The 22,314-nt window shown below is 46.2% G+C and overlaps 1 protein-coding gene across 5 annotated transcripts in view; it reads left to right on the top strand.

Moving 5' to 3' along the window:
* Positions 1–19,642, top strand: part of LOC133620883 (cytoplasmic dynein 1 intermediate chain 1) — a 140,082-nt gene extending 120,440 nt beyond the window's left edge. For 4 of the 5 annotated variants that reach the window (XM_061982507.2, XM_061982508.2, XM_061982510.2 and 1 more), the window contains 3 exons: positions 5,461–5,601; positions 9,083–9,208; positions 18,208–19,642. In XM_061982507.2, coding sequence (XP_061838491.1) covers positions 5,461–5,601; positions 9,083–9,208; positions 18,208–18,318 — 378 coding nt within the window. In that variant the 3' untranslated portion in view covers positions 18,319–19,642. Of the gene's footprint in view, positions 1–5,223; positions 5,278–5,460; positions 5,602–9,082; positions 9,209–18,207 lie in introns of those variants that run through there. The other variant, XM_061982511.2, reaches the window with a different exon arrangement.
* The last annotated feature ends 2,672 nt before the right edge of the window (positions 19,643–22,314 follow it).

Here is a 22,314-nt window from a genome sequence, read left to right on the forward strand (position 1 = left end):
ACTTAAGGTATGTTAATAAACATTTTCAGAATATTTCATACCAATATTTATCTGCGCCTTATAGTCCGGTGCGGCTAATGTATGTAAAAATAAGCATTTCTTCTAAATTTTGGTGGGTGTGGCTTAAATACCGGCGCGCTAAAGCCTGTAAAGTACTGTATGGCTTGAAATTGGTGCCAATATTTTCTTTCCAGACATGGTTGAAAATAACACATGATATAGATTCACCCGGTCACAACAATAGGTACACCTGCATACTCTGTGAATGATTCAGACTGTACATAAAAACTGTTGATTTGACCAGCATTAGCACTGCATTTTGCACGTTTGTAGTAATATACACATGTCAAGATTTGATGAAAATAATACTTTATCTAACTTTTTCTTGGTGATTCCTCATCGCTCTGGCTGATTGTTTGACTTGATGTCCAAATAAGTATGTCCACATGGCTCTGACGTCACGACTTTATGGTTTGGGGCATTGTTTAACGGGAGTATCCAACATTTATACGTCAGAAAAGACTACATTCATCACAGGCAATGTTCCCTCTAATTTTTAATGTTTCTGAGCAAACGCACAAACTCCCTGAGCATTCAGTGGAGCACATGGGAGCAACATCCGGCGTGCACACTGTGGCCACACCAGCATCACACCTGTCCCAAACCTGACATCATAACAATTTAAATGTTTTATTAAAATAATTTTCTGATATAAGTGATTTTGCCCTCTTACAATGAACATAACAAAAAAACAAGTTTTTCATGACCTCTGTGCTAGTATTGTATGTCTGGCTGTGGGTCCTGCCTTTAAAAGAAATGTTACCCATTTCAGAGATTACATTTAGTTCCTGTAACTTTCTGTCTGTAAAATACATCTTTTCATTAGCATTTATTAAATCTAATGACAATATTTCATGAATAATATCCTTAGATTAACATTCTTAATAAATGGCAGTAAAATAAGCACACATCTGATTGAGGAGTCAGAGTGTTACAACCTGGCATTTACACAATGTGTGGCGTTGGGGTTGTCTGACTTTTTGTGTGGCCATAAACGCAGCATAAGGGCCATGAGTGCGTGTGTTGGTGCAGGTGTGACAGAGCAAACGGCTTCTGTTGAAACGACGGATGACAAAGTTGGTTAAAGCCTGGTTTGTATGGCAGAAAATTACCAGTTTTTATAGATAAAAGTTTGTTTTACTCTTGTTTTTGGTGGGGTTACAAACAGTTTTGCTCAATAAAGTGATTGATGGAATTCCTGTCTGTAAAGTGTCTCGACAGACGATAATTGAACTGTGATGACAAATATTGTTTTATTCATTGGGGCCACTCTTGTTGTCACCTGTCACTCATAGAGTTGCATTGCAAAATCATACAGAATAAATTGTAATGTGTTTATTTCGTTTAAAGTTCCGATGGGATTTTTGATTTTCTGCGCGGCATTAATTTGCTGTGCGCAGAAGATGCGTGAGCAGTGCACAATTGCGCAGGCGCGCACCTTAGAGGGAACGTTGATCACAGGTCTCCTTTAAGTAGTATATTGAAGACTAGGTTGAATCCAGTGTGTGGCCCCGGTCCCCACAATGACGTACTCATTCTTTTATTTCTCTAGGTTGAATCCAGTGTGTGGCCCTGGTCCCTACAATGACATACTCAGTCTTTTATTTCTCATCTGTTTCCTCAGTGACACACAACTGACTGAACGCAAACGTTCATTACAAAGGCACTTTTTGCTAAACCGTTAAACACTTTTAACATCAGCATCTTTAAATACAGGGGCGCTCTATAGCTTTGCAAAGTACCGTAATCACACTACAGTATTTACTAGACTATGTGCTACATCAGCATCCTTAAATACAGGTGCACTCTGTAGCCCGCAAAGTACCTTAATCATGCTACAGTATTTACTAGACTATGTGCTCCATCAGGAAGAGGGCGGAGGGAATGAGCCAGATTGTACCTTCTAGGACAGGGGTCTCAAACTCAATTTACCTGGGGGCCACTGGATGCAGAAACTGTGTGAGGCTGGGCCGCAAGAAAAGATTTCTTAAAAAAAATCTAACATGCACTTTTTAATGAATTCACCTTCTTTGAATGGCTATCCCGCCCTAGCAACATACTTGCCAACCCTCCCGATTTTTACGGGAGACTCCCGAATTTCAGTGCCCCTCAAGACAATCTCCCGGGGCAACCATTCCCCCGAATTTGTCCCGATTTTCACCCGGACAATAATATAAAGGGCGTGCTGTGATAGCACTGCCTTTAACGTCCTCTACAACCTGTCGTTGCGTCCGCTTTTTCACCATACAAACAGCGTGCCGGCCCAGTCACATGTTGATAAGGCTTCTGCATTCACACGTAAGTGACTGCAAGACATACTTGATCAACACCTATACATGTCCCACTGTGGGTGGCCGTATAAACAACTTTATCACTGTTACAAATTTGTGCCACACTGTGAACCCACACCAAACAAGAATGACAAACACATTTCGGGAGAACATTGCAGCACTAACTCTTCCGGGCTGCAATATACACCCCCGCTACCACCAAACCCCGCCCACCTCAGCCGACGCACGGAGGGGGGGATTGATGTGTGGGGCCGCAGGGTTGGGGCGGCGGGGTTTGGTGGTAGCGGGGGTGTATATTGCAGCCCGGAAGAGTTAGTGCTGCAAGGGATTCTGGGTATTTGTTCTGTTATGTTTATGTTGTGTTACGGTGCGGATGTTCTCCCGAAATGTGTTTGTCACTCTTGTTTGGTGTGGGTTCACAGTGTGGCGCATATTTGTAACAGTGTTAAACTTGTTTATACGGCCACCCTCAGTGTGACCTGTGTGGCTGTTGATCAAGTAAGTCTTGCAGTCACTTACGTGTGTGTACAAAAGCCAAATACAACATGTGACTGGGCTGGCATGCTGTTTGTACAGGTTGTAGAGGGCGCTAAAGGCAGTGACATCACGGCACGCCCTTAATATTGTTGTTTGGGTGAACACATTCGAGAGAATGGTTGCCCTGAAATTCAGGAGTCTCCCGGAAAAATCGGGAGGGATGGCAAGTATGACGCCGTCAAGTGCCATTCATATAAAACTCACGGGCCGCACTAACATTACATTTTCATATTAAGGTGCGGGCCGCAAAATAACGTCTCTGAGACCCCTGTTCTAGGAGCTCTGCGCTCCACTGGATTGTCTGATTGATCCTCTGGCAAGTGGGACACCTCACCATGCTTTGATATAGTTGGCACTGATAGATGTGATGAATTAACTAATTAGTTTGACATCATAGCACTGAGAAAGAATGGACAGTTTGTCACATTCCACTTGGTGACTCTGCAAGAAGGTTATGGAATTGTTGCAGTCTACATGGTTACTTGGTTCTTTTGTTTGGTCCTTCCTTAGCAGAATCCCTCAAAAAGTACTTTCATGAAACTTGCAGGAAAGTTCTGAAATAGGATACGGTGCAACTGATTGGATGATTTTTGGGGTTAGGGTTACCTTATGTGTACCTTTCTGTGAGTATGCATGCTGGCGGCCCTTCAGAGTCAAAGATAGTGGACGACTGACAAGAGTGTTCATTCCCTTTCTTTTAATTCCGCTATAGATGGCTCCAAAAGTTACAGGCAGATTTTAGGGAATGGCCAAATGTAATGGACAGCCCTTACTCCATGGCACGTTTAGACATCTAACGTTTATGGAATGGCCAAATGTAAGGGACAGCCCTTACCACATGGAGCGTTTAGACTGGCAAAAAAAAAAATCTGATCTGTATCTCTCGAAGGCAAACACATCCGATTTGGTGTGCAGTGTAAATGAGGCCCAAAGTGCTTCAAATCTGATCTTGTGCATCAGATTCAGACCACATCAGGAGTTAGTCCTGAATCTGATTGGAATCGGATCTTTTCAAAGGTGACTTCAGTCTAAAGGCAATTGACCTGAATGCGACTCAAATGTGATTTTTATGTCATCTTTGTGCGAGGTAGTACACTCGTGTGCGCCAGAAATACGCAGTCGCCAGCGGAGGAGTGTGCAGGAGTTTGGAGGATTGCGAAGGAGTGTGCAGGAGTTTGGAGGAGCGCGGAGGAGTATGGAGGAGCGCGGAGGAGTGTGCAGGAGTGCGGAGGAGTGTGCAGGAGTGTGGAGGAGTGCGGAGGAGTGCGCAGGAGTGTGGAGGAGTGCGGAGGAGTGCGCAGGAGTGTGGAGGATTGCGGAGGAGTGTGCCAGGGTGTGGAGGAGTGTGCAGGAGCGCGGAGGAGTATGGAGGAGTGTGCAGGAGTGCGGAGGAGTGTGGAGGAGTGCGGAGGAGTGCGCAGGAGTGTGGAGGAGTGCGGAGGAGTGCGCAGGAGTGTGGAGGATTGCGGAGGAGTGTGCCAGGGTGTGGAGGAGTGTGCAGGAGCGCGGATGAGTATGGAGGAGTGTGCAGGAGTGCGGAGGAGTGTGCAGGAGTTTGGAGGAGCGCGGAGGAGTATGGAGGAGTGCGGAGGAGTGTGCAGGAGTGTGGAGGAGCACAGAGGAGTGTGGAAGAGTGCGGAGGAGTGTGCAGGAGCGCGGAGGACTGTGGAGGAGCGCGGAGGAGTGTGGAGGACTGTGGAGGAGTGCGGAGGAGTGCGGAAGAGTGCGGAGGAGTGTGCAGGAGTGTGGAGGAGTGTGCAGGAGTGTGCAGGAGTGTGCAGGAGTGTGGAGGAGCACGGAGGAGTGTGCAGGAGTGCGGAGGAGTGTGCAGGAGTGTCCAGGAGTGTGGAGGAGTGTGCAGGAGTCTGCAGGAGTGTGGAGGAGCGCGGAGGAGTGTGCAGGAGTGCGGAGGAGTGTGCAGGAGTGTGGAGGAGTGCACAGGAGTGTGGAAAAGTGCGGAGGAGTATGCAGGAGTGTGGATGAGTGTGCAGGAGTGCGGAGGAGTGCAGAGGAGTGTGCAGGAGTGTAGAGGAGTGTGCAGGAGTGTAGAGGAGTGTGCAGGAGTGTGGTGGAGCACAGAGGAGTGTGGATGAGTCTGCAGGAGTGCAGAGGAGTGTGCAGGAGTGTAGAGGAGTGTGCAGGAGTGCGGAGGAGTGCAGAGGAGTGGGGAAGAGTGTGTTAATGGCGGCGTGTGAGGCATTGATCAAGATGAAGAGCGAGCAGCAGAGTGCTCCAAGGCCTCATGAGGCAGCACCACTCAGTCTGAAGCTCACTCTCCGTACCTTTGTTCGTCTCCTCCACAGCTGAAGGGGCATCATAACCATTTTGTCTGCAGCACAACAAGCCTCTCTACTCCTTCCACAGTGCATCATAAACATCCTCCATTTTGTCTGCAGCACAACAAGCCTCTCTACTCCTTCCACAGTACATCATAAACATCCTCCATTTTGTCTGCAGCACAACAAGCCTCTCTACTCCTTCCACAGTGCATCATAAACATTTTGTCTGCAGCACAAGAAGCCTCTCTACTCCTTCCACAGTGCATCATAAACATCCTCCATTTTGTCTGCAGCACAACAAGCCTCTCTACTCCTTCGAAGACAACGCCGACTACGTCTACGACGTCATGTGGTCGCCCGCACACCCCGCCGTCTTCGCCGCAGTCGACGGGATGGCTCGTCTCGACCTCTGGAACCTCAACGACGACACAGAGGTGTGTGTCGGCTTGTGTGTGTGTGTGTGTGTGTGTGCGCGTAATTGCCTCGATTGGATGGCTGCGTCAAAGTCCTAATGGGTGTGTGTGTGTGTGTGTGCGTGCGTGTGTGTGTGTGTCCTAAGGACTACGCCAAGACAACACCCCAGCTTCCCCTCCCTTCTTCTCACGTGGGCGTGTCCTACTAACACTGACATGTGACATCGTCTTGTCCGGCTCTCCCAGTCGCCGTGCTGACGTTCCAACACAACACACTATTGATAAAAGTACATATAAAAGTGTACATAAAAGTATACATGAAGGTACATATAAAAGTATACATAAAAGTATATTTTCATATGTACTTTCATGTATATTTTATACATCCATATACAAACCCCGTTTCCATATGAGTTGGGAAATTGTGTTGGATGTAAATATAAACGGAATACAATGATTTTCAAATCCTTTTCAACCCATTTTCAATTGAATGCACTACAAAGACAACATATTTGATGTTCAAACTCCATCCATCCATCCATCCATCTTCTTCCGCTTATCCGAGCTCGGGTCGCGGGGGCAGCAGGCTAAGCAGGGAAGCCCAGACTTCCCTCTCCCCAGCCACTTCGTCCAGCTCTTCCTGTGGGACCCCGAGGCGTTCCCAGGCCAGCCGGGAGACATAGTTTTCCCAACGTGTCCTGGGTCTTCCCCGCGGCCTCCTACCGGTCGGACGTGCCCTAAACACCTCCCTAGGGAGGCGTTCGGGTGGCATCCTGACCAGATGCCTGAACCACCTCATCTGGCTCCTCTCGATGTGGAGGAGCAGCGGCTTTACTTTGAGCTCCCCCCGGATGGCAGAGCTTCTCACCCTATCTCTAAGGGAGAGCCCCGCCACCCGGCGGAGGAAACTCATTTCGGCCGCTTGTACCCGTGATCTTGTCCTTTCGGTCATAACCCAAAGCTCATGACCATAGGTGAGGATGGGAACGTAGATCGACCGGTAAATTGAGAGCTTTGCCTTCCGGCTCAGCTCCTTCTTCACCACAACGGATCGATACATGTTCAAACTCATAAACTTTATTTTTTTTTTGCAAATAATAATTAACTTAGAATTTCATGGCTGCAACACGTGCCAAAGTAGTTGGGAAAGGGCATGTTCACCACTGTGTTACATCACTTTTTCTTTTAACAAAACTCAATAAACGATTGGGAACTGAGGAAACTAATTGTTGAAGCTTTGAAAGTGGAATTATTTCCCATTCTTGTTTTAGCTTCAGTCGTTCAACAGTCCGGGGTCTCCGCTGTCGTATTTTACGCTTCATAATGCGCCACACATTTTTGATGGGAGACAGGTCTGGACTGCAGGCAGGCCAGGAAAGTACCCGCACTCAGTTTTTATGAAGCCACGCTGTTGTAACACGTGCTGAATGTGGCTTTGCATTGTCTTGCTGAAATAAGCAGGGGCGTCCATGAAAAAGACGGCGCTTAGGTGGCAGCATATGTTGTTCCAAAACCTGTATGTACCTTTCAGCATTAATGGTGCCTCCACAGATGTGTAAGTTACCCATGCCTTGGGCACTAATGCACCCCCATACCATCACAGATGCTGGCTTTTGAACTTTGCGTCGATAACAGTCTGGATGGTTCGCTTCCCCTTTGGTCCGGATGACACGATGTCGAATATTTCCAAAAACAATTTGAAATGTGGACTCGTCAGACCACAAAACACTTTTCCACTTTGCATGAGTCCATCTTAGATGATCTCGGGCCCAGAGAAGCCGGCGGCATTTCTGTATGTTGTTGATAAATGGCTTTCGCTTTGCATAGCAGAGCTTTAACTTGCACTTACAGATGTAGCGACGAACTGTATTTAGTGACAGTGGTTTGCTGAAGTGTTCCTGAGCCCATGTGGTGATATCCTTTAGAGATTGATGTCGGTTTTTGATACAGTGCCGTCTGAGGGATCGAAGGTCACGGTCATTCAATGTTGGTTTCCGGCCATGCCGCTTACGTGGAGTGATTTCTCCAGATTCTCTGAACCTTTTGATGATATTATGGACCGTAGATGTTGAAATCCCTAAATTTCTTGCAATTGCACTTTGAGAAACGTTGTTCTTAAACTGTTTGACTATTTGCTCACGCAGTTGTGGACAAAGGGGTGTACCTCGCCCCATCCTTTCTTGTGAAAGACTGAGCATTTTTTGGGAAGCTGTACCCAATACCCAATCATGGCACCCACCTGTTCCCAATTTGCCTGTTCACCTGTGGGATGTTCCAAATAAGTGTTTGATGAGCATTCCTCAACTTTATCAGTATTTATTGCCACCTTTCCCAACTTCTCTGTCACGTATTGCTGGCATCAAATTCTAAAGTTAATGATTATTTACAATAAAAAAAATGTTTATCAGTTTGAACATCAAATATGTTGTCTTTGTAGTATATTCAACTGAAATGGGTTGAAAATGATTTGCAAATCATTGTATTCTAACACAATTTCCCAACTCATATGGAAACAGGGTTTGTACTTCCATATAATCTTACATATAATACATACATATACTTTCCTATACTTTCATGTATACCTTATACCTCCATATACTTTTGACTATACATCCGTATACTTTCATGTATACTTTATACATCCATATACTTTCATGTATGCTTTGCTATATTTTCATGGATAAAAGAGTTATAGACGTCGTCACATGGGTGTGGCTAAAAAGCCGAATCTTCCTCTCTGTGTCACCATGGAGACGACACATCCAATATGTTCTCCCTGTCACTTTGTCCTAAGTCCACCAAGTCATGATGATGTCATTGATAGCACAGAGCAGGAAGTACACATGATGGGGTTCCCATGGCGCCCTCCACACTTACAGGAAGCCTTTTCTTCCACGCAGGAACATTTCATTATGGACGCCATCACTGCTCCCACAATGTGCTCACTGACAAACCTTTGCTCTCACGCACGCACACACACACACACACACACACACACACACACACACACACACACACACACACACACACACACACACACACACACACACACACACACACACACACAGTCTCATAGCAACAGACTTGCATTGTTAGCATGATATTAAAAACACACACAGTCATAACAACATTAACGGAGAAGTGCGGAGCGCCTGCTTCTCATTTCCAGAAGACACACACGCACGCACTCGCGCACGCACACACACACACACACACACACACACACACACATGCATTTCTATAGACTCAAGTGAAAGTGCTGTGTCGGGATGCAGTGGGAGGAGCTGCGGGCGCCAGCGGGCTAATGGCAGCCGGCGTGCGGCCACAGCTGGTTGTGTGAGCCGACATGGCGCCAAGGCCTCGCTCTCCACAGGTGACGCGCGTCAGACGGCGGTCACATGTCCGCTGATAGGAGAAGGTTTTCTTGTCCTTACCAGAGTAGGCAAGCAGCGCGTGCAACAGGTGTGTAGCGGCTCACGCCATCTCTTGTTGTGTGCACCAGGTGCCCAGCGCCAGTGCCACCATCCCAGGGGCCTCGGCCCTGAACAGAGTGCGCTGGTCATCCGGGGGCAAGGACGTGGCTGTGGGCGACTCGGAAGGACGAGTGTGGGTCTACGATACTGGAGAGGTACGACCGCATCATTATTTACTATTGGACTTCTTTGCTGTCAAACTCAAGGCCCCGGAGCCACATTTTGCCCAACACAAGCTTCATTTGTCTTGTTCAGTGTCCTCCATGTTTCCATTTGGACACAAGATCATGGCTGACAGCGAACATGACCATGATCTGCTCATGCAGCAAATGTTGTATCACCTTTCAGAGCCACAAGAAATCTTTACAAGAAAAGTTACAGCTTATAAAACCTCTTTTTGCTTGTGATGTACGACTTAGATGCACAGCCACTAACATACTTGCCAACCTTGAGACCTCCAAAATGGGGAGATGGGCGGGGTGGGCGGGGATGGGTGCGGGGTTAAGGGGGGAGGAGTATATTTATAGCTAGAATTCACTGAAATTCAAGTATTTCTTATATATATATATATATATATATACACAGGTAAAAGCCAGTAAATTAGAATATTTTGAAAAACTTGATTTATTTCAGTAATTGCATTCAAAAGGTGTAACTTGTACATTATATTTATTCATTGCACACAGACTGATGCATTCAAATGTTTATTTCATTTAATTTTGATGATTTGAAGTGGCAACAAATGAAAATCCAAAATTCCGTGTGTCACAAAATTAGAATATTACTTAAGGCTAAGATTTTGCGCTGTGTGCAGGCGCCAAGTCCTGTTGGAACTTGAAATCTCCATCTCCATAGAGCAGGTCAGCAGCAGGAAGCATGAAGTGCTCTAAAACTTGCTGGTAGACGGCTGCGTTGACCCTGGATCTCAGGAAACAGAGTGGACCGACACCAGCAGATGACATGGCACCCCAAACCATCACCCAACCATGCAAATTTTGCATTTCCTTTGGAAATCGAGGTCCCAGAGTCTGGAGGAAGACAGGAGAGGCACAGGATCCACGTTGCCTGAAGTCTAGTGTAAAGTTTCCACCATCAGTGATGGTTTGGGGTGCCATGTCATCTGCTGGTGTCGGTCCACTCTGTTTCCTGAGATCCAGGGTCAACGCAGCCGTCTACCAGCAAGTTTTAGAGCACTTCATGCTTCCTGCTGCTGACCTTCTCTATGGAGATGGAGATTTCAAGTTCCAACAGGACTTGGCGCCTGCACACAGCGCAAAATCTACCCGTGCCTGGTTTACGGACCATGGTATTTCTGTTCTAAATTGGCCCGCCAACTCCCCTGACCTTAGCCCCATAGAAAATCTGTGGGGTATTGTGAAAAGGAAGATGCAGAATGCCAGACCCAAAAACGCAGAAGAGTTGAAGGCCACTATCAGAGCAACCTGGGCTCTCATAACACCTGAGCAGTGCCAGAAACTCATCGACTCCATGCCACGCCGCATTAACGCAGTAATTGAGGCAAAAGGAGCTCCAACCAAGTATTGAGTATTGTACATGCTCATATTTTTCATTTTCATACTTTTCAGTTGGCCAACATTTCTAAAAATCCCTTTTTTGTATTAGCCTTAAGTAATATTCTAATTTTGTGACACACGGAATTTTGGATTTTCATTTGTTGCCACTTCAAATCATCAAAATTAAATGAAATAAACATTTGAATGCATCAGTCTGTGTGCAATGAATAAATATAATGTACAAGTTACACCTTTTGAATGCAATTACTGAAATAAATCAAGTTTTTCAAAATATTCTAATTTACTGGCTTTTACCTGTACACACAAGAGTGTCAAACGACACCAAATAATGCAAGCATCCTGCAGTCGGCTCGAGATTGGAAATTGGAAGTGGACCTTGATAAAAAGCTTGTGTTTCCCCCAGAAATAATGGCTACAACACTCCGGCCAGACATGGTCCTGTGGTCTCCAACAGCAAAGCTGGCTTATGTCGTGGAGCTGACAGTACCATGGGAAGAAGGGGTTGAAGAGGCTTACGAGAGGGAAAAAAAACAAATATTCTGACCTGGCAGCTGAAGCATCCCAGAACGGCTGGAAGACCATCATTTTCCCAGTAGAGGTGGGATGCAGGGGATTTATTGCCACATCTACCATCAGTCTGTTGAGAAAAATGGGGGTGAAGGGACGCTCCCTCTAACAGGCTATCAAGTGCTGCCGAAAAAGCCAGCAACTGGCTCTGGATAAAGCGCAAGGACCCCCAACTGGGCAGTAAAATAAGAGACAATGGTATGCGGTCAGGCTTAGGCCTGACTCAGGGAAAAGGAGGACCCTGCCATGCAGAGTCCGACAGGATATAGAGGGTATGGCATGGAGGGGGGTGTACCTGGGACGCTAGGTACACTGTTGAGCCCTCTGGAGACGTCGTGGGCTTCAATCAACAAAAAGTTGATGAAGCAGGGTGCCCACCCGAAGACCCCAATGACATACTTATCCTCCCTTTCACCACTCCACACCGACTGCTACCGTCAAGATTGTTCCTACTTACCAAAGGGGTTGAAACATCTAGTTCTATTTGCTTTACAGGTATATAAATAAAATAAATACTTGACTTTAAGTGAATTATATATATATATATATATATATATATATATATATATATATATATATATATATATATATATATATATTATATATACATATAAATAAAATAAATACTTGAATTTCAGTGTTCATTTATTTACACATATACACACACATAACACTCTTCTATTCATTGTTGTATTTGAAAGTGCAATGCTTTGCAGCCAGTAGCACAGCCTTTGAAGGAGCGTAGGTATGGGCAGTGTAATATTCTGGGTTGGAGTCAATAACCAGGCGAGGTGATGAAGTTACGTCTCTTCACTTTATACTTCAGAACCGACTCCCACACTTGCTGTCAGGGTGCGCAATACCTCGTAAACCGTTGGCCAATCAAAAAGTAACCACAGAACACTATACCCAACATTCACCAGGAGATGGCAACAAACAACTTAGATCACTCTATTACAGGCAGCATCTGTGACATTTAATTTGCAGGAAAAGAGTGAGTTTAGGTTGAATTGTCCACCCTCGTTCTATTCTGTCACTCGTTGTCGCCATGACTGACTCTTCTTCGTTCTTCTGCTTCGTCTCCTTCTTGTTGTGTGTGCAGTTGTGACTGGCCAAAAGCCGTAGATGTTATAACGTGACTGGGCCGGCACGCTGTTTATATGAAGGAAAAGCGGACGTGACGACAGGTTGTCCTCACTCAGGTCCGCACGGACCTGGAGGGTGCGTGCCTTAAGTCCGGCTGGAAATCGGGAGAAATTCGGGAGAATGGTTTTCCCGGGAGATTTTCGGGAGAGGCACTGAAATTCGGGAGTCTCCCGGAAAATTCAGGAGGGTTGGCAAGTATGGCCACTAAGCATGGAGATAACCTAAAAAGGGCTTTTCAAAAAATACATTCTTAAATCAAAACAAAAAGTTAATTTGTGAAAATCATTATATGTTTATAATGGAAATTTAAAAAACGGGATTCAGGTGTAAATCCATTTTTTGAGCACCCATAATGATTATTTACGGAATTACAATTTGTTTGTAAAAATTTAAATCGCACCGTGCGATGTGAGCTGTGCGGCAGCCGAGGGCAGGGCACTTGGCGGTTTGATCCTCGGCTACAGAAGCTAGCTCTTGGGACGTGGAACGTCACCTCGCTGGGGGGGGGAAGGAGCCTGAGCTAGTGCGCGAGGTGGAGAAGTTCCGGCTAGATATAGTTGGACTCACTTCGACGCACAGCAAGGGCTCTGGAACCAGTTCTCTCGAGAGGGGCTGGACTCTCTTCCACTCTGGCGTTGCCGGCAGTGGGAGGCGACGGGCTGGGGTGGCAATTCTTGTTTCCCCCCGGCTCAGAGCCTGTACGTTGGAGTGCAACCCGGTGGACGAGAGGGTAGCTTCCCTCCGCCTTCGGGTGGGGGAACGGGTCCTGACTGTGGTTTGCGCTTACGCGCCAAAACCTCAGAGTACCCACCCTTTTTGGATTCACTCGAGGGAGTACTTGAGAGTGCTCCCCCCGGGTGATTCCCTCGTTCTACTGGGGGACTTCAATGCTCATGTTGACAGCGACAGTGAAACCTGGAGAGGCGTGATTGGGAAGAATGGCTGCCCGGATCTGAACCCGAGCGGTGTTTTGTTATTGGACTTTTGTGCCCGTCACAGATTGTCCATAACGAACACCATGTTCAAACATAAGGGTGTCCATATGTGCACTTGGCACCAGGACACCCTAGGCCGCAGTTCCATGATCGACTTTGTAGTTGTGTCATCGGATTTGCGGCCTCATGTTTTGGACACTCGGGTGAAGAGAGGGGCGGAGCTTTCTACCGATCACCACCTGGTGGTGAGTTGGCTGCGATGGTGGGGGAGGATGCCGGACAGACCTGGCAGGCCCAAACGCATTGTGAGGGTTTGCAGGGAACGTCTGGCAGAGTCTCCTGTCAGAGAGAGTTTCAATTCCCACCTCCAGAAGAACTTTGAACATGTCACGAGGCAGGTGCTGGACATTGAGTCCGAATGGACCAAGTCCCGCGCCTCTATTGTCGAGGCGGCTGATTGGAGCTGTGGCCGCAAGGTAGTTGGTGCTTGTCGTGGCGGTAATCCTAGAACCCGTTGGTGGCCACCAGCGGTGAGGGATGCCGTCAAGCTGAAGAAGGAGTCCTATCGGGTTCTTTTGGCTCATAGGACTCCTGAGGCAGCGGACAGGTACCGACAGGCCAAGCAGTGTGCGGCTTCAGCGGTCGCAGAGGCAAAAACTCGGACATGGGAGAAGTTCGGTGAGGCCATGGAAAACGACTTCCGGACGGCTTCGAAGCAATTCTGGACCACCATCCGCCGCCTCAGGAAGGGGAAGCAGTGCACTATCAACACCGTGTATGGCGAGGATGGTGTTCTGCTGACCTCGACTGCGGATGTTGTGGATCGTCTGAGGGAATACTTCGAAGACCTCCTCAATCCCACCAACACGTCTTCCTATGAGGAAGCAGTGCCTGGGGAGTCTGTGGTGGGCTCTCCTATTTCTGGGGCTGAGGTTGCTGAGGTAGTTAAAAAGCTCCTCGGTGGCAAGGCCCCGGGGGTGGATGAGAGCCGCCCGGAGTTCCTTAAGGCTCTGGATGCTGTGGGGCTGTCTTGGTTGACAAGACTCTGCAGCATCGTGTGGACATCGGGGGCGGTACCACTGGATTGGCAGACCGGGGTGGTGGTTCCTCTCTTTAAGAAGGGGAACCGGAGGGTGTGTTCTAACTATCGTGGGATCACACTCCTCAGCCTTCCCGGTAAGGTCTATTCAGGTGTACTGGAGAGGAGGCTACGCCGGATAGTCGAACCTCGGATTCAGGAGGAACAGTGTGGTTTTCGTCCTGGTCGTGGAACTGTGGACCAGCTCTATACTCTCGGTAGGGTCCTTGAGGGTGCATGGGAGTTTGCCCAACCAGTCTACATGGGACGGCGTGGCGCAGTGGAAGAATGGCCGTGCGCGACCCGAGGGTCCCTGGTTCAATCCCCACCTAGTACCAACCTCGTCATGTCCGTTGTGTCCTGAGCAAGACACTTCACCCTTGCTCCTGATGGGTGCTGGTTAGCGCCTTGCATGGCAGCTCCCTCCATCAGTGTGTGAATGTGTGTGTGAATGGGTAAATGTGGAAGTAGTGTCAAAGCGCTTTGAGTACCTTGAAGGTAGAAAAGCGCTATACAAGTACAACCCATTTATCATTTTATCATTTATTTACATGTGTTTTGTGGACTTGGAGAAGGCATTCGACCGTGTCCCTCGGGAAGTCCTGTGGGGAGTGCTCAGAGAGTATGGGGTATCGGACTATCTGATGGTGGCAGTCCGCTCCCTGTATGATCAGTGCCAGAGCTTGGTCCGCATTGCCGGTAGTAAGTCGGACACGTTTCCAGTGAGGGTTGGACTCCGCCAAGGCTGCCCTTTGTCACCGGTTCTGTTCATAACTTTTATGGACAGAATTTCTAGGCGCAGTCAAGGCGTTGAGGGGATCTGGTTTGGTGGCTGCAGGATTAGGTCTCTGCTTTTTGTAGATGATGTGGTCCTGATGGCTTCATCTGGCCAGGATCTTCAGCTCTCACTGGATCGGTTCGCAGCTGAGTGTGAAGCGACTGGGATGAGAATCAGCACCTCCAAGTCCGAGTCCATGGTTCTCGCCCGGAAAAAGGTGGAGTGCCATCTCCGGGTTGGGGAGGAGATCTTGCCCCAAGTGGAGGAGTTCAAGTACCTCGGAGTCTTGTTCACGAGTGAGGGAAGAGTGGATCGTGAGATCGACAGGCGGATCGGTGCAGCGTCTTCAGTAATGCGAACGCTGTATCGATCTGTTGTGGTGAAGAAGGAGCTGAGCCGGAAGGTAAAGCTCTCAATTTACGGGTCGATCTACGTTCCCATCCTCACCTATGGTCATGAGCTTTGGGTTATGACAGAAAGGACAAGATCACGGGTACAAGCGGCCGAAATGAGTTTCCTCCGCCGGGTGGCGGGGCTCTCCCTTAGAGATAGGGTGAGAAGCTCTGCCATCCGGGGGGCGCTCAAAGTAAAGCCGCTGCTCCTCCACATCGAGAGGAGCCAGATGAGGTGGTTCGGGCATCTGGTCAGGATGCCACCCGAACGCCTCCCTAGGGAGGTGTTTAAGGCACGTCCGACCGGTAGGAGGCCGCGGGGAAGACCCAGGACACGTTGGGAAGACTATGTCTCCCGGCTGGCCTGGGAACGCCTCGGGGTCCCACAGGAAGAGCTGGACGAAGTGGCTGGGGAGAGGGAAGTCTGGGCTTCCCTGCTTAGGCTGATGCCCCCTCGACCCGACCTCGGATAAGCGGAAGAAGATGGATGGATGGATGGAAAATTAAAATCAACATTTACCGTATTTTCCAGACTATAACCCGCTACTTTTTTCCCCAAGCTTTGACATACTTGCCAACCTTGAGGCCTCCGAATTCGGGAGATGGGGGCGGGGGGTGGGGGGTGTTGGTGGTAGCAGGGTGTATATTGTAGGCCGGAAGAGTTAGGGCTGCAAGGGGTGTTTGTCATTCTTGTTTGGTGTGGGTTCACAGTGTGGCGAATATTTGTAACAGTGTTAAAGTTGTTTATATGGCAACCCTCAGTGTGACCTGTATGGCTGTTGATCAAGTATGTCTTGCAGTCACTTACGTGTGTCTGTCGAAGACGCATACAACATGTGACTGTGCCGGCACGCTGTTTGTATGGAAAAGAAAGTGGACGCGACGACAGGGTGTAGAAGACGCTAAAAGCAGTGCCATCACGGCACGCTCTCAATACTGTTGTCCGGGGGAAAATCGGGAGAAATTCCGGAGAATGGTTGCCCCGGGAGATTTGCGAGAGGGGCACTGAAATTCGGGAGTCTCCCGGAAAAATCGTGAGGGTTGGCAAGTATGAGCTTTGAACCCTGCAGCTTATACAAAGGTGCGGCTTATCTATGAATTGGTCTTTGCAAACAGCTCAAGTATGGAACGAATTCAGGATAGGATAGACTTTATGGGGGAAATTATGTAGTTGCAGTGCAGATCCGAAAGGGCACAAAAATAAGGTAAAAAACACATGAAAAGAGAAGGGAAAGATCAAAAGCAAAAAAATCAAACAATGTTCTAAAAGGATCCACTTTTGAAGAAACTGATCAAAGTGTTTACAAAGTACAAAATGAATCCTGATGAACATCTATATTCTGAACCAAACATTCAAGTGTTGGTGATTCTTGCTAGCGTCATTTATTGAACAGGCGTCAACCTGCGTCCACACGTATCTCTTATGTGTGACTGCCATCTCATGGTCAGACTTATTACACCATGTACCAAATCAAAGAATTAATACGTACATTAGGCACACTCTCGACTTTTGAGAAAAGAAATGAAAGGATTTGAAGTGTGTCTTATAGTCTGAAAAAAGGGTTCTGTTGTCTAGATCAGGCCTGGGCAATTATTTTGACTCGGGGGCCAAATTTTGAGAAAAAAATGTGTCTGGGGGCCGGTATAGCTCATTTTTGGGAACACTAATACAAAACCTCACAATAATGTCTGATTGTATGCAAAAAACGTTATGACAGACCGCCTTAAAAAACGGAATGGAATTTAATTGTTTTTACTGAATGAGACACCCAGAATGTACCGGTACATGAAAACAAAGAATGTGGGATTTACAATATTAAAACTATGAAGGATAAAACACTGAATATTGACAACATATGAACTTCACACCCCCCCTCGATCGACATATTTTACAATCAAGTGAAACGCAACAAAAATGCAACAAACAGGGAAATATAAACGCAAAGGGTAAAAAAAAACAAAAAAACACCTACAATCTGATATCTCACTAAGCTTAAGAACTTTGTTGTAAAAATCTCCTTCCACGTCTGTCCCTGACACCCGCATTTCAGGCTGGCCGCTCTGGAAACACTCTGTGGAAACGCTCCCCACCCACACTGCTTGGTGCCTCATCTGAGCTGCTGTGACTTAGATTACCATAGTAACTAATTAGATTACCATAGTAACTAGTATATCATGCAAAAGCGCAGATTCCAACCATTGAAATATTTTGTATAGTTCAAGACTTACGGTCATTTGAAAATATCACTGCACATCATAATGGCAGCTACAGTTTCCATCTTAAAAATCAAAAATAATAATTTGGAGATGTCTGGCGGGCCAGATTGAAAAGCTTAATGGGCCGCATCCGGCCCCCGGGCCTTAATTTGCCCAGGTCTGGTCTAGATGGTGGTTCAGTCTAGCCCAGAAAAGGTGGTGCACATTACATCTGTGTGCTGAACATTCCAGGGTGTACCTTGCCTTTTGCCGAGTGCAGCTGGGATAGGCTCCAGCGACACCTAGAATATGATGCAATAGGTGTGCAGGAAATGAGTGTCTCCATGGTGACATGCAAGACCCTCATTTAAATAGCACCACTTTTGCACTTGCTATCAATTGCACGTGCAGTCTTAGCAACAGGCCTAGTACCAGGAGAGCCAATAGTAGCGCTTGTGAGTCAGCAGATCAGGACATTGGAGGACAACCCCAGCCGACTTCAAACTCTTCTACCATCTTCCCTCCAGCTGGCCGTGGCCCACAGCGACGACTGGACACGCTTCGCCCGCACGCTGATGGAGATCCGAGCCAACCGTGCGGATGGCGAGGAGGAGGGGCCAATGGAGCTGGCGTCTTAGACCTCCCGTGGCGTGTTGGTGTTGTGTCATGTTGCTTCTTGTCCTGTGCTGGGGGTGTCCACATGTTTTCATCAATCATAGGAAATAAAAACGCAAAGTGGCGTAAAAGAGCAAAAAGGGTGTCAAGTGACAAGAAAAAATAGGGATGCACAATTGGCCGACAACTTCCTGCTGGTCAACAAAGATCCCGAGTGACATCTCCTATGTTTTCATGTCTTTGGTGCACACCTGCTCGGCGACTGTCTTGATTGGGGCGCTCTAAACTGGCCTTTCAGGGGCCTGATAAGGTTTGATGTGTTTTGATTTGCTCACCCTACCTAAAAAAGGTTATCGTGCCTCAATTGTAAAATGTTACCTGTCCAATATTTTTTTTCTTGAAACAAATCTATATCTGCTATTGGCTCAGAAAATGAAAATAAAAATGGCCTTCAGATTTGTTAATTTTTTATTTGGAAAATGTTTGGACACCCCTGATATAAAGGGTAAATACATATGTATGTATTTGTAGAGGACACCCCTGATATAAAGTGTCAATACGTACGTATGTACGTATGTATGTATGTATGTATGTATTTGTAGAGGACACCCCTGATATAAAGTGTCAATACGTACGTATGTATGTATGTATGTATTTGTAGAGGACAGACCGCCTCCCTCAACAGTAACATAAAGTCTATATGCTATGGAAACTCATATGCTGGCAAAAAAATCAATTCATGTTGCCTTTAAACAGAAAATGAAAATGTTTGTCTTTAGTTTTTTCAATCTGCTGCGACTCCTCGAAATTCTTCAGGCCGACTTGAAACAAAAGTGCTGATGTTTACGAATGGCTTCACGTTGCATGCGCCGTATTCCTTTGGTGGTACACAGACTACATGGAACACAGACAGGTGTTCCATGGACTACATTGTCACATGTACACTATCTTCATATTTCTTTGGTGTTCCATGGACTACATTGTCACATGTACACTATCTTCAAATTCCTTTGGTGTTCCATGAACTACATTGTCACATGTGTACTATCTTCATATTCCTTTGGTGTTCCATGGATTACATTGTCTCATGTACACTATCTTCATATTCCTTTGGTGTTCCATGGACTACATTGTCACATATACACGATCTTCATATTCCTTTGGTGTTCCATAGACTACATTGTCACATGTACACTATCTTCATATTCATTTGGTGTTCCATGGACTACATTGTCACATGTGTACTATCTTCATAGTCCTTTGGTGTTCCATGGACTACATTGTCACATGTACACTATCTTCATATTCCTTTGGTGTTCCATGGACGACATTGTCACATGTACAAATCCCATTTCCATATGAGTTGGGAAATTGTGTTAGATGTAAATATAAACGGAATACAATGATTTGCAAATCATTTTCAACCCATATTCAGTTGAATATGCTACAAAGACAACATATTTGATGTTCAAACTAAAAAACTTTTTTTTTTGTGCAAATAATCAATAACTTTAGAATTTGATGCCAGCCACACGTGACAAAGAAGTTGGGAAAGGTGGCAATAAATACTGATAAAGTTGAGGAATGCTCATCAAACACTTATTTGGAACATCCCGCAGGTGTGCAGGCTAATTGGGAACAGGTGGGTGCCATGATTGGGTATAAAAACAGCTTCCCAAAAAATGCTCAGTCTTTCACAAGAAAGGATGGGGCGAGGTACACCCCTTTGTCCACAACTGCGTGAGCAAATAGTCAAACAGTTTAAGAACAACGTTTCTCAAAGTGCAATTGCAAGAAATTTAGGGATTTCAACATCTACGGTCCAAAATATCATCAAAAGGTTCAGAGAATTTGGAGAAATCACTCCACGTAAGCGGCATGGCCGGAAACCAACATTGAATGACCGTGACCTTCGATCCCTCAGCCGTATCTGTATCAAAAACCGACATCTATCTCTAAAGGATATCACCACATGGGCTCAGGAACACTTCAGAAAACCACTGTCACTAAATACAGTTTGTCGCTACATCTGTAAGTGCAAGTTAAAGCTCTACTATGCAAAGCGAAAGCCATTTATCAACAACATCCAGAAACGCCGCCGGCTTCTCTGGACCCGAGATCATCTAAGATGGACTGATGCAAAGTGGAAAAGTGTTCTGTGGTCTGACGAGTCCACATTTCAAATTGTTTTTAGAAATATTCGACATCGTGTCATCCGGACCAAAGGGGAAGCGAACCATCCATAGACGCAAAGTTCAAAAGCCAGCATCTGTGATGGTATGGGGGTGCATTAGTGCCCAAGACATGGGTAACTTGCACATCTGTGAAGGCACCATTAATGCTGAAAGGTACATACAGGTTTTGGAACAACATATGCTGCCATCTAAGCGCCGCCTTTTTCATGGACGCCCCTGCTTATTTCAGCAAGACAATGCCAAGCCACATTCAGCACGTGTTACAACAGCGTGGCTTCGTAAAAAAAGAGTGCGGGTACTTTCCCGGCCCGCCTGCAGTCCAGACCTGTCTCCCATCGAAAATGTGTGGCGCATTATGAAGCGTAAAATACGACAGCGGAGACCCCGGACTGTTGAACGACTGAAACTCTACATAAAACAAGAATGGGAAAAAATTCCACTTTCAAAGCTTCAACAATTAGTTTCCTCAGTTCCCAATCGTTTATTGACTGTTGTAAAAAGAAAAAGTGATGTAACACAGTGGTGAACATGCCCTTTCCCAACTACTTTGGCACATGTTGTAGTCATGAAATTCTAAGTTAATTATTATTTGCAAAAAAAAAATAAAGTTTATGAGTTTGAACATCAAATATGTTGTCTTTGTAGTGCATTCAATTGAATATGGGTTGAAAAGGATTTGCAAATCATTGTGTTCCGTTTATACTTACATCTAATACAATTTCCCAACTCATATTGAAACGGGGTTTGTACACTATCTTCATATTCATTTGGTGTTCCATGGACTACATTGTCACATGTACACTATCTTCATAGTCCTTTGGTGTTCCATGGACTACATTGTCACATGTGCATTATCTTCATAGTCCTTTGGTGTTCCATGGACTACATTGTCACATGTACACTATCTTCATATTCCTTTGGTGTTCCATGGACTACATTGTCACATGTACACTATCTTCTTATCCCTTTGGTGTTCCATGGACTACATTGTCACATGTGCGCTATCTTCATAGTCATTTGGTGTTCCAGGGACTACATTGTCACATGTGTCCACCTTCATCTTCCATGGTGGTTGTCAACAGCGTTGATACATGACGATACGTCACTCTGGACTAAATCGTGGAATAAATGTCTGAGCAGCCCAACAACATCTGTCCAAGTAGACATCTGCACGCCGGTTCTCAAAGGGAAGTCTCTCATGTTGTGTGATGCAGTGGTAACTTACTTGGAAGGTTGTGAGTTCTGCTCAAATAAAGTGCAGCGGGTGATTCCTGAGTGGCCCACTGGGAGGGCAAGGAAGGCCAACAAAGTCCTGATTACCTGCTAATTAGGAGCCGAGTCGCAACATCTCAGGACCTGCTGCCGAGAGCCTCAACAACACGTTGCCACCTTCTCATACGATCAGGAGTACAAAGCAATAATAGAATCGAATCAATTCAACGATCGATAATGATATCGCTTCCATTTCAGAAAAAAAAAACAAGGATTGTATCAGCTGAGATCGGAGATATCTACTTAACATCTACATGTCCTCCAATAAACACACACCTTTAGTGTATTTGATCAAAGTCACCCTGGGCTACAGGCCACTAGGAGATAGCAGCTACACAGCAGCTGAGCACACAATAGCACACAAGCTAGACATATGTGATATGTGTCCTTATTTGAACAAGATTAAAACAGCACTTTTGTCAATACAAAACCCAAAACCAGTGAAGTTGGCACATTGTGTAAATCGTAAATAAAAACAGAATACAATGATTTGCAAATCCCTTTCAACCTATATTCAATTGAATAGAGTGCAAAGACAAGATATTTAACGTT

The sequence above is a fragment of the Nerophis lumbriciformis genome, linkage group LG21, assembly GCF_033978685.3.
Source record: "Nerophis lumbriciformis linkage group LG21, RoL_Nlum_v2.1, whole genome shotgun sequence".
In the NCBI taxonomy this organism is placed as follows: domain Eukaryota; kingdom Metazoa; phylum Chordata; class Actinopteri; order Syngnathiformes; family Syngnathidae; genus Nerophis; species Nerophis lumbriciformis.